General features: G+C 38.7%; 1 protein-coding gene across 2 annotated transcripts in view; it reads right to left on the reverse strand.

The window, feature by feature from the left end:
- Nucleotides 1–13,501, reverse strand: part of MTA3 (metastasis associated 1 family member 3) — a 128,459-nt gene that overhangs the window by 76,657 nt on the left and 38,301 nt on the right. For both annotated transcript variants that reach the window (XM_065890997.1, XM_065890996.1), the window contains exon 4: nt 1,522–1,648. In XM_065890997.1, coding sequence (XP_065747069.1) covers nt 1,522–1,648 — 127 coding nt within the window. The remainder of the gene's footprint in view (nt 1–1,521; nt 1,649–13,501) is intronic.

Below are 13,501 nucleotides of genomic sequence, written 5' to 3' on the forward strand. Positions count from 1 at the left end.
TCTAACACAGGACGTAAGTCACACAGAACATACTAACTCTAGCCAATCTAAACACAGTGTCCCCATTTTTACATACTTTCTTGAATTTGATTATTTTCTAGTTATCAACATACAATAGAATGTTTCTATAACAACAGAAATCTAATATTCTGTTGTAGTTGCTGTATCATAATTCATTTAACCAATTCCCTACTAATGGACATTTACTTTCAATTTTATACTACTAAAGGCAATTCTGAAACAAAAATAAACACAGTATCCCCCAAAAAACCTAAATAAAGCAATGATATGATGTTAACTACTGAGGAGGATCAAGTTATCTCTGAAAAGATTTGGAGAAAGGTGATTCTGGTATCTTTGTGATACACTTCCTGTCTCAGAAGATCTCTGTGTCCATTTCTGAAAAGAGAAGTATAAGAATACACAAAGGTCCGGGGAGTTGGGGCATGTGTGTTTGTGTTACAAAGACCAAACTGGAGCTTCAGGAAGTCTCCAAACATGTCTGAGCCCAAAAAAGACAGACTTAGATACAATACCAACATTCACGGCTAAAGAAGAGGGGCCAATTTTTTTTAAATAAACAGTTAATACATTTTATTTCCATATATAAACAGTTTTTAAGACAATAATAACTAGTGAGGAGTTGAATAAAAGAAGTAAAGATTGTGAACAACAGTTGAAGGAATTCCTTTAACGTTAGGGGACAAAAACACTGTATCCTGGACACAGGCTGTTCCCTGCACACACCCATGCTTACCTGTTCCCTTTACCTGAAACATGCCCCCCAATCTCTCGAAGGCTGAGTAAATGCCAACTCCTTCTGAAGTTTTTGAGTTCAAACATTTTGTTATACCTCCAAAATGCACCTATTACAGACAGCACTCAGAAAGAGCTGAATTGTATCTATGCTTAAATCTTACCACTACCGGATCAAAAAGACCACCACCATTCTCCCAAAACTACAAACCAGGGACTGGATTTCACTTTTACATCCCATCATTACACAGATCAGATACAAGTGAGTGAGTAATAAAGAATATAAAGTTTTCATCCCAGAGGACCTCAAAAATAAATAAATAAATCAAAAGCCTTGTATCCTACAAGGTCAAGAGACAAGTGCCGGGAACCAGATCTAGAACCAGGTTCTAGTTCTTGGACTCCAATGACTATATTATTTTCTGGGAATCTGGAGAAGACCAGCATTTCCCAAAATGGTATCTGCTGGACACTGTTCTGCAAGATGCTAATACATACTTAAATAAACTGGAAATGGCTGGACTAAAACAAAGCTAACATGGTTACTTTACTACAGGACATTTGCAGGGCTTTAAAATGCTAATATACACTATAAATTTCCAAGATAAGATTACACAATGAAGCCTTTAGTGAACTAATTTGAGCAAGATTGTTGGGGAGAGTTTGGAAAATGCTTCAAAAAGGTTGTTTTAGTTTGTCTGTTTGTTTTTCCCAGTTGTCACAATATTACTGAGTACTTCAGATCAACTTCTAAAGAGTTCTTACCTGATATGTGTTGCAGGCAGAGATTCGTACTGGCGAGACAAAAAGAGCTCCCTATGTTTCAACTGATGTTTCTGTTTATCTGTCAAGTCAGCCTCAACTGTTGTTTCAGATTCTTCCTCAATTTCTTCTACACAAATAAAATTCAAAAAATGCATTATTACAAAGTACATTACCTATTTGGTTATTAAGATAGACTTAATCAGCCTTTCTTTCATTCAATATTTTTTTCAAACGAACTGATTTTAAATTTACACATTTAACTTGTCATTTGAATTACAACCATAAAATTAAGTTACCCAGGCCTCAAAGGAAGAACTCCAATTTTAAGATGGCAGATGGAACATATGTATCTATCTCCTCTTCCCCCATGAAACTACACCAAAATATCAATGAAAATGTGTTAACATTTCAATGACAATAAAAAATGAAGCAACAGGGCTTCCCTGGTGGCGCAGTGGTTGAAAGTCCGCCTGCCAATGCAGGGGACACGGGTTCGTGCCCCAGTCTGGGAGGATCCCACATGCCGCAGAGCGGCTGGGCCTGTGAGCCATGGCTGTTGAGTCTGCGTGTCCGGAGCCTGTTCTCCACAATGGGAGAGGCCACAACAGTGAGAGGCCCGTGTACCGCAAAAAAAAAAAAAGCAACAATGGAAGAAAGATTTTCAACAACAAAAAAAGATGGAAAATAGATTTAAAAGAAAGGAAAAGTACACACTTAGTCAAGAGAAGGAAGTGAAAATCTATGTGCGTAGAGAGCGATGCCACGGAGAAGGTGGGCACAGGGCGAGTACTGACTTATCGCTTGAAGCTACCAAGTATTATGAGAAAGAAAGCAGGGTGAGAGCAAAAAAGCAGGAGAAACGGGTTGAAAGTCTATCTATAATACAATTACTTAATCCCAGAATACTCCAGTTAAAAAGAGTACAATCAGAAACAAATAGTATAACACATTTCAAATTTGATAACACAAATAAAAAACTAATAGAAGGATTAGAGGATAATGTAAATGAAATCTCCTAGAAATTAAAACAAAGAGATAACTGAAAACCAAAAGATTAAAATAGTAAAGAAGAATGCATGAGGTCCAACATCCCACTAACAAAAGTTCCATAAAGAAACAACAGAGAAAACAGATTCTTTTACCTCTTTGTTTGTTTTGGTGGGGGGGGATGAGGGAAGACCTATCAAAGAGATGATTCAAGAAAATTTCCCCTTACTAAGTGTCCAGTGAGACTGAGTGTCCCGATTGAATTCGTGTCATCGTGTCATACTTAACTTTTTTTTTTAAGTGACAGCATGAGAAGACTGCAACCATTTACAGGAAAGAAGTGTAGGCACAAGCAAAGAAACCAGAATCCGAGTGGAATCACAGATGAACAGCAACACTCTGTGCTAAGACAGCACAGCAATGCCATCCAAGAGGAAAAATGACATTCAACCTAGAATTGCATAGTCAACTATCAAGTCTTAAAAGAGAATAAGGACAAACTTTTTGCATTCATTCAACCAAGATTTACAGTTCACCCTTGAACAATGTGAGTTTGAACTGCACGGGTCCACTTATATGTGAATTTTTTCAATAAATATAGTACATTGGAAAATTTTTTAGAGGTTTGCAACAATTTGAAAAACTTCACAGATGAGGACTTCCCTGCCAGTCCAGTAGTTAAGACTCCGTGCTTCCAATGGAGGGGGCGCAAGTTCGAACTCTGGGCAGGGAACTAAGATCCCACATGCTACACGGCCCCCCCCCCCAAAAAAAAAACAAAAAAGAAAGGAAAAGAATTCACAGATGAACCACGTAGCTTAGAAATATCAAAAAAATTAAGAAGAAGTTATGTTGGGACTTCCCTGGTGGCACAGTGGTTAAGAATCTGCCTGCCAATGCAGGGGACATGGGTTCAATCTCTGGTCCGGGAAGATCCCACATGCCGCGGAGCAACTAAGCCTGTGCACCACAACTACTGAGCCTGTGCTCTAGAGCCCGCGAGCCACAACTGCTGAAGCCCACACGCCTAGAACCCATGCTCCGCAACAAGAGAAGCCTCCACAATGAGAAGCCCACACACCGCAAGGAAGAGTAGCCCCTGCTTGCCACAACTAGAGAAAGCCCACACACAGCAACGAAGACCCAACGCAGCCAAAAATAAATAAATAAAATAAATTTTTTTAAAAAGGGATTTTTCACTTAAATGTTTATTAAAAAAAAAGGTATGTCATGAATTCATAAAACGTGGATAGTAGTCTATCCTTATATAGGCATAAGGTGAATGATATTTAATAAAAACTACTGTGTTAGTTTTCTTACTGTTTTATAATTTTCCTTTCAAAGAATTACATTACCATTCATTATATTAAATTGCCTCTCTCTCTAGTAACTGGAAAAACTGCTTATCAGCATCTTATCACAGGTAGGTGGGTTTTTTAAAAAATTGTATCAATGTTTCCAATAGTGTATTATGAATATAACTGTAATACTCTATGCCATAAAACTTTTTAAATGATTCATTCATTATCGTATAGGCTAGGCTACTGTGAAGCAATCATATCAATTACACTAGGCTACCATAAAGAATCATATTGCTGGGCTTCCTTGGTGGTGCAGTGGTTAAGAATCCACCTGCCAATGGAGGGGACACGGGTTCGAGCCCTGGTCTGGGAAGATCCCACACGCTGCGGAGCAACTAAGCCTGTGCGCCACAACTACTGAGCCTGTGCTCTAGAGCCTGAGAGCCACAACTACCGAGCCCATGTGCCACAACTACTGAAGCCTGCGCACCAGAGCCCATGCTCTGCAACAAGAGAAGCCACTCCAATGAGAAGCCCACGCACCACAACAGAGATAGCCCCCACTCGCCGAAACTAGAGAATGCCCGCGTGCAACAACAAAGACCCAACAGAGCCAAAAATAAATAAATTTATTTCAAAAAAAAAAGAATCATACTGCTGATTCTTCATTATCAATGAAGATCACTATAGCACGGATCACTATACCTGTTAATAAATATGAACTTCTTCTCACATTTTTTTTCCTTTTTAATGTCTAGTGTTAGTAACACACGTAACATCTACAGTGTTTTGTACTGCATAAGACAATACTGACGTAGGTACTGACAGACGATTCATCTTATAATTAGATTTATGGTATCAATAAATACAGCCTGGTACTGTAAGTATATTTTCTCTTCCTTGTGATTTTCCTAACATTTTCTTTTCTCTGGCTTACTTTAAGAATACAGTATATATTCTGTATGACATACGAAATATGTGTTAATCAACTGTTTATGTTACGTATAAGGCTTCCAGTCAACAGTAGGCTTATCAGTTAAGTTTTGGGGGGAGTCAAAAGTTTTATGAAGATTTTCAACTGTGCAGGGGGTTGGTGTCCCTAACTCCTGCATTACTCAAGGGTCAACTGTATTAGGCACCAAAAACAGGCACTAATCAAGGTGCTGGAGGCAATCAGTGAGCAAAAAAGTTGCTACTATGAAGAAATTATTCAAAGTGTTTGCCTCTGGGAAACAGAGGTGGAAGAAAAGGATGGAAAGGGAAGACAAAGTTTTGCCTGAGATTTTTTTTTTAATGCTGTATTTAATATTCTTTTTAAAAAAAAAATTACTAGATGTCATTTACAGATATAATTCCAAATAATTTTAGATATAAAAATTTTAAAAATATAATACCTGTAGAGGCTCACAGATCCTCTGCAGCCTTACCTGGACCGGACCAGAGGAGACTGTAGCTATGGGAATAGCAGGAGTACTGAGAACTCAGAGTCAGGGAGGGGATGACTGGATTCTCACACAAGAAGTAAAGCCCAAGGTTAGGCCTCAGAGCCTTCATTTCTGGACAGTGACAAAACACACACACACACGCACACAGCAACACATTTCTGTTCCTCACAATTCTCTCTTATAAATTTCTTACATACGGACCCAGGACCACGAGAGATTTTATCATATGTGACCCCCTAGTTGTAGTTCTTCTGAGTTGTATGAGGGCAATTAATAGGCTAAGTATCAAATCTTTTCTACCTTCAAACTTTTAAAACTCTGAATTGAAAATGGACCTGTAAAAATTAGAAACTGATTTAGAAAAACATGCATCTAGCTCCAAAACAGAATAATGTGATTTAAAATTCTTTGATTGTTCTTTATAATGAACTACTCAAAGAGAAATGAAGCAATAAAAGAGCCATTTACTTGCAAGTCTAATAACATCTCACCAGTGGAAATCAATGAAGTTACTGCTGCATTGGCACTATTAGCACCAGCAAATATCACATACAAAATTATACTCTTTACCTAATTAGGATCTGATAAATTGTTGTTCCATAAAACACAGCTAACTGAATTCTAACGTGTACCCTATAGAGCTAAAACAGCAACAAGCTCTAAAAATAATGGTAACAACAGCAAATCTTATTTTCTTGTACAATCTCTTGATACTGGGCGAAAAGGAATAAAATCTCTCAAGTTCAATCTAACCAAACACAGAAATCACCACAACAGCATCTGAAACTCATTTTTTCAAATGTACAAGTTAATTTCATTTACATATTTGTATAAATTTCTACTGGCTTCTGAACAAGAAATGATTCCCATGCCATTAACATCCTAAAAACATTAAACAACCGCAATGGCAAGAATTGGCATTTAGACAATGAAAAATTTAAAAGAATAGAACTATCATCAAAAATAACGGGGCTTCCCTGGTGGCACAGTGGTTAAGAATCTGCCTGCCAATGCAGGGGACACAGGTTCAAGCCCTGGTCGGGGAAGATCCTACATGTCGCAGAGCAGCTAAGCCCGTGCGCCACAACTACTGAGCCTGCGCATCTGCAGCCTGTGCTCCCCTATAAGAGAGGCCGCGATAGTGAAGAGGCCCGCGCACCGCGATGAAGAGTTGCTTGCCGCAACTAGAGAAAGCCCTCGCACAGAAACGAAGACCCAACACAGCCAAAAATAAATATATAAATAATTAAATAAATAAAAGATTACTATTAATTAAAGAAATAAAAAAATAAAATAAAATTTTTTAAAAATTAAAGAAGACTTAAGTAAATGGGAAAACTATGTTCACAGATTGGAAGATTTAACATTGTTAAGATGGCAGTACTGCCTAAGTTGATCAACAGATTCAATGCAACCCCTACCAAAATTCCAACTGTCTTTTTCACAAAAATTAGCAAACTATCCTAAAATTCATATGGACATGTAAGCAACCCAGAATAGCCAAAATAATTTGAAAAAGAACAAATTTAAGAGTACTCACACTAAAAAGAAAAAAAAAAGAGTACTCACACTTCCAGATTTCAAAGCATTCTTCAAAGCTACAACAATTAAGACGGCGGTACTGGCATAAGGATAGGCATAGATTAATTAGAATATAACTGGAGTCCAGAAATAAGCCCATACATTTGTTAAATGATTTTGGATAAGGATGCCAAGACAATTTACTGGCGGAATGAACAGTCTTTTCTACAAATGGTGCTGAGAACAACTGGACATCCACATACAATGAATAAAGCTGGGCCCTCACACCACATACAAAAATTAATTCAAAATGGATCAAAGACCTAAATGTAAGACCTAAAACTTTTATAAAACACTTAGAATAAAACACAAGTGTAAATCTTCATGACCTTAGACTAGGCAATAGTTTCTTCACTATGGCACCTTAAATAAATCTCAAGCAACCAAAGAAAAAAACAGGTAAATTAGAATTAGTATTAAAATTTTTGTGCTTAAAAAGTACTCTCAAGAAAGCAAAGAGACAACCCATAGAATGGGAGAAAATGTTTGCAAATCATGTAACTCGTAAGGTTCTAGTATCCAGAATATATAAAGAACTCTTATAACAATAAAAAGACAACCCAGGGCTTCCCTGGTGGCGCAGTGGTTAAGAATTCACCTGCCAATGCAGGGGACATGGGTTCAAGCCCTGGTCTGGGAAGATCCCACATGCCGTGGAACAACTAAGCCCATGCGCCACAACTACTGAGCCTGCACTCTAGAGCCCGTGAGCCACAACTACTGAGCCCACGTGCTGCAACTACTGAAGCCTGTGCACCTAGAGCCTGTGCTCTGCAACAAGAGAAGCCACCACAGTGAGAAGCCCATGCACCACAAGGAAGAGTAGCCCCTGCTCGCCAAAACTAGAGAAAGCCCGCACACAGCAACAAAGACCCAACGCAGCCAGAAACAAAATAAATTAAAATAAATAAATTTTTAAAAAACCATTCACACAAAAAAAAGACAACCCAAGACAGCCCAATTAAATAATTGGCAAAGGATCTGAATATAGTTCTCCAAAAGATATACAAAGAGCCAATTAATACATGAAAAGATGTTCAACATCATTAGTTACTAGGGAAATGCAAATCAAAATTACCATGAGAGGACTTCCCTGGTGGTGCAGTGGTTTGAGCCCTGGTGAGGGAAGATCCCACATGCTGCGGAGTAACAAGTCCCGTGCACCACAGCCCGTGCACCACAACTACTGAGCCTGTGCTCTAGAGCCCATGTGCCCCAACTACTGAAGCCCACGTGCCTAGAACCCATTCTCCGCGAGAAGAGAAGCCACCGCAATGAGAAGCCCGCGCGCTGCAACGAAGAGTAGCCCCTGCTCACTGCAACTAGAGAAAGCCCACGCGCAGCAGTAAAGACCCAATGCAGCCAAAAATAAAAATGAAATATTTTTTAATTTAAAATTATTTAATTATTTTAAAACTACTATGAGATATTTCACATTGACCAGAATGACTATAATCAAAAAGATAACAAGCAAAAATGTGGAGAAATTGTAATCTTTGTACATTATCAGTAGAAATGTCAGACGGTACAGCTGCATTGTAAAACAGTTCAACAGTTCCTCAAATTGCTGAACAGAGTTGCCATGCAACCAAGCAATTCCATTCCTAGGTGTATACCCAGGAGAACAGAAAACATGTCAATACAAAACTTGTACATGAATGTTTATACAGCATTATTCATAACTGCCAAAAAGTGGAAGCAACCCAAATGTTTGATAAATGGATAAATAAATGTAGTATATCCATACAATGGGATATTTATCATTTAGCCATAAACAGGAATGAAGTGCGGATCCATGCTACAACGTGGATGAACCTTGAGAGATTGTATTAGGCTGTATTAGTTCGAACAAAGGAACTTTCTGGCCAACCCCATAATAAATGAAATATTACAAAAGTGAAAGACACAAAAGGTCACATATTATAGTATGCCATTTGTATGAAAAATACAGAATAGACAAATCCACAGAGACAGGAAGTAGCTTGGTGGTTGCCAGAGGATTAGTGGAGGGAAATACAGGGACGGCTAATGGGTACAGGGTTTCTTTTTGGAGTGATAAAAATGTCCTGGAATCAAATAATAGTTATAGTTGCATAAATTTATGAATATACTAAAAACCACTGAATTGTACACCTTTTAAAGTGGTAAGTTATATATGGCATGTAAATTATATCAAAAAGAGAACAAGCTAAACCTTAAAAAGGGCAGGGGGGGGCAAATGAAATGCGAAAAGTCAAATGAACAATGGATAAATTTCAGCATAGTCATGGAATGGGATTCTACTCAATAGCTAAAAGTTAATGAGTGAATCCACATATCAATATGGACAGATCACAAAAACTTGATATTGAGCGAGAAAGCAATCTGTAGAAGGACACATATGTAAAACACCATTTTTTAAGATGCAAAAACAATGCTCTAAATACATACATATGTAACAAAACTATAAATACACGAATGGGAAAAAAAAACCACACACTGAAGTTGAGATAGCAATTCACCTATGGGGAAACCAGGAAAGCAACGGAGTTGGGAAGGGATGCACACAGCACTAAAAGAATCTGAAGCAAATATGTATGTCACAATAAGGGAGGACAAAGTTGGCTGGTTCGTTCATAATTAGCACGTTATTCTCTCTTTTCTGCTTCCTAAAAATACCTCAAATAAAAAGTGAACAGAAAAAAAAAAAAAAGTGAACAGGACTCAAGAGAAGGAAAACTGTAACTAAACTTTAATCCATGTTAAACTGTTTTTTTCCTTAATGAGACAACCACCACAGTTGATCATTTTTATGTTTTAATTTTTATTTATTTATTTATTTTTTGGCTGCGTTGGGACTTCATTGCTGTGCGTGGGCTTTCTCTAGTTGCGGCTAGCAGGTGCTACTCTTTCATTGCAGTGCGCGGGCTTCTCATTGCAGTGGCTTCCCTTGTTGTGGAGCACGGGCTCTAGGCGCACAGGCTTCAGTAGTTGTGGCACGTGGGCTCAGTAGTTGTGGCTCACAGGCTCTAGAGCGCAGGCTCAGTAGTTGTGGCACATGGGCTCAGTTGCTCTGTGGCATGTGGGATCTTCCCGGACCAGGGCTCAAACCCCTGTCCCCTGCATTGGCAGGCAGATTCTTAACCACTGCACCACCGGGGAAGTCCCGATAATCATTTATTTACCTATGTCTTCCTTCTCTCCATATCTTTGTATCATCTTGCCAAAATACTAATTTCAACTGGCATTCTGTATAACGTTAATTTCCGAAATGTATACAAATAAATACACATAATTATAACTATACAACTAAATTTTGGGTTTGAAGATTAAAAAAGGAAGGGAACAAAATAGAAAAGTGGCCCATCTTGGGAGATCAAAAACAGGTAAGCGCCAAGAGTTGACTGCTTCTATAAAGAAATGCATGAGATAAACAGGGAGAATACTGGAGTGGATGAAAAGTTAATAGAAGTAAGAAGATCACATGTAAAGTTGAAAGGAGTCTCTGAGGTTCTGGTACCTAACCCATGAGACTTTCACCAACCTCCAGGTGGAGGAGTCCCCTCCTCTTTGCTATAAAGCAGCACCCACATAAGCTTAAGGTACTTACTTGTCACAGTATGCTTTGTGCAACAGTCATCTCATTCACAGAGTCCCTTGAGAACAAAGATGGGTCATTTATCTTTGTATCAATACTGATTTTCTCATGGGGTAGAAGAGACGGAACCTCAAGAAATGTTCACATTAGACCAGGTAAAAATTATCAGCAACACTCAAATCAGCTGCTGCGAGGACAGACTCACAGAGTTATGACATAAAACACCGCAAAGAGTAACCATCAAAAGGTTACTGTTAAAAAAAAAAAAAAAAGGTTACTGTTCAGGCTTCCCCGGTGGCACAGCTGTTGAGAGTCCGCCTGCCGATGCAGGGGACACGGGTTCGTGCCTTGGTCTGGGAAGATCCCAAATGCCGCGGAGCGGCTACGCCCGTGAGCCATGGCCGCTGATCCTGCGCGTCCGGAGCCTGTGCTCCGCAATGGCAGAGGCCACAACAGTGAGAGGCCCGCATAACGGGAAAAAAAAAAAGGTTACTGTTCAAGGGCTCTGTCACATCTCATCCCAGTGCTTTCCACAATTCTTCCCAGATCTAACACAAGGTGGATGGGATACCAGGCTTCAGAGTCACACTTGAAATCAAAGTCTAGTTCCATCCGTTCCTAGTTGGGGGCAAAATTATTTACTCTCTGTAATCCTCAGTGTCATCATCTGTAAAACGTGGACATAATTTCTCCCTTATAAGGTTACTGTGAGAATTAAGGTAACGCACGTGATTTGCTTAGCACAGTGCCTAACACAGTGCTAAATTTTAAAATTGGCTATTACAATTTTTAAATGAATTCATATAATTTTCTTTGACATTTGGAAAACAATTCTTATCTCCTAAGACAATGGTTCCTAATTAAGAAAGCAAATCATGTTAAAATTAAAGCAAATTAAATATTGCTTTCACTTTTTGTAAACAACCAAAAACAGATATCCAGACCCCACCCCTGGAAATCCTGATTTAAAACTTCTAGGGTACAGTCACACCAGTTAAGCCTCAGTTAAGAATCATTATTATAAAGCACTAATTTTAAAACATTTTTCTGGCAGAACACCTATGCCAGCAATTCTCAAGCTTTTTAGTCTCAGGACCCCTTATATTCTTCAATTCTATCAGGGGTTTCAAAGAAGTTTTGTTTTCATTGGTAACACATCTACCAATATTGTGTTAGAAATTAAAACAAATAAATTTTGAAAATACTGGAAATCACAAGCACACAATGCATTATCATGAGTGATGAAGTCATCACATGTCATAAAGCCTGGAAAAACTCTGCTATACTCTCCTGAGAGAATCAGAAAGACAATTAAATAACAGCTTAGTATTATCAAGAAAATTTTCACCACAGACACCCTGGAAGATATTCAGGAAAAACTGACTTATGCAAAAGAAATATTAACTCGAAGTCTAATTTGAAAAGAAAAACAAGAACTGGCTAAAGCAAGGTTTTTTTTACTCTATTGGGTTTAAGAAACCTGTCACAGAAATTTTATCTTCACATTGTGAGATACAATGACTCATAAGCTGTTATATAGCAAGTTAGGATCCCATCAGAAATTTAAGCTATTTCTGCTTTACATTTATTTATTCAAAGAACACTGCATCTGGCAAAGGCTGCCCAATCTTATAATATATTCAAAGTCCATCTGGAATTTTATGCAGCCTTAACATGCCACCATGCATTTTTCCATTTGCTGTCAATTTCAAAACTTAAGAAACAAAACGATTTACAAGCAACCAAATTTTCCGGCACCACAAGACCACCACCCTTCTCCCATTCATTTCAGACACAGCAGCCAGCATCTTCCCACAATGCAACTCATTTCTCTTGCTTTGATTAATAAAGAGTCTCATGATTTATAAATCTTCTAATGATCTGACCTGCCATATGTTTTACCTACTTCCCCCACAACTACACCCCATTCCCAGGGCAAAAAAGAAGAGCGGCCCCCGCTCGCCACAACTAGAGAAAGCCCGCACACAACAATGAAGACCCAAAGCCGCCAAGGTAAACAAATAAATTTATTTTAAAGAAAAGAATATAGCCCGGGACTTCCCTGGTGGTCCAGTTGTTGAGAATACACCTTCCAACGCAGGGGAACTGGGTTCGAGCCCTGGCTGGGAAACTAGGATCCCACATGCCGCAGGGCAACTAAGCCCATGCGCCACAACAAAAGCCCGACTAGAATTCACATAAATTGACAGAGGAAGTGAAAATTGGTCAACCACTGTGGAAACCTGTTTGCAATATTCTACTAAAGTATATTTATATCCACCCCATAAACCAACAATTCCCAATCCTTGGTATTTATCCAAGAGGAATGAGAGCTTAAGTATACCAAAAGAATGTTCTCAGCAATTTTATTCACAGGAGCCCAAACTGGAAACCATTTGAACATCCATCAACAGGAGAATAAATACTGCTGGGCCAGAAAAAAGAACAAGTGATACAAGCAATAACATAGACGGATCCCACAGACACGGTGCTGAGTGAAAAAAGTCAGGCAAAAGGGTAAATACTATAGGTACTCCACTGCGATGAAGTCAGAAACCAGGCAAAACTAACGGGTGGTAGTAGACATCGGAGCAGTGGTTATCTGGGGAGGGGGGAGGAAGAGGGTACTAATGGGCACAACGGAATCTGCTGAGGTATCAGAAAGTTTTTCTATCTTAATCTGAGTGGTAGTAATAGAAATGTATACGTCTGTGAAAATCTCTTGACCTGCACACTTTACCTATTACCCTGTATTTTATACCTTGATTTTTAGATATTTTTAAAAAGGATTATGATTTCTCCTTCTAGACAATGTAATAGGGATCAGATCTACCCACCCGTATGAAACCACCAAAATTTACAAATTTTGGTTTTTACAAATTTACCCCCCAAAATCAAAACTTAATAAATAAGTTTAAAAGCAGAAAAAAATACATGAAGCATCAGGCCACGGGCACATCAGGCAATGAAGAACAGTGATCCCTGAGAGACAGAAAACAAACAAGGTGAGCCCTAACACTGGCCCTTACTTATTGCCGTGGCAGAGTTTCCAGGCAACAGTGAAGGAGGGGAAACTGAGGCAGAGCCTG

The sequence above is a fragment of the Phocoena phocoena genome, chromosome 14 (genome assembly GCF_963924675.1).
Source record: "Phocoena phocoena chromosome 14, mPhoPho1.1, whole genome shotgun sequence".
NCBI lineage: Eukaryota > Metazoa > Chordata > Mammalia > Artiodactyla > Phocoenidae > Phocoena > Phocoena phocoena.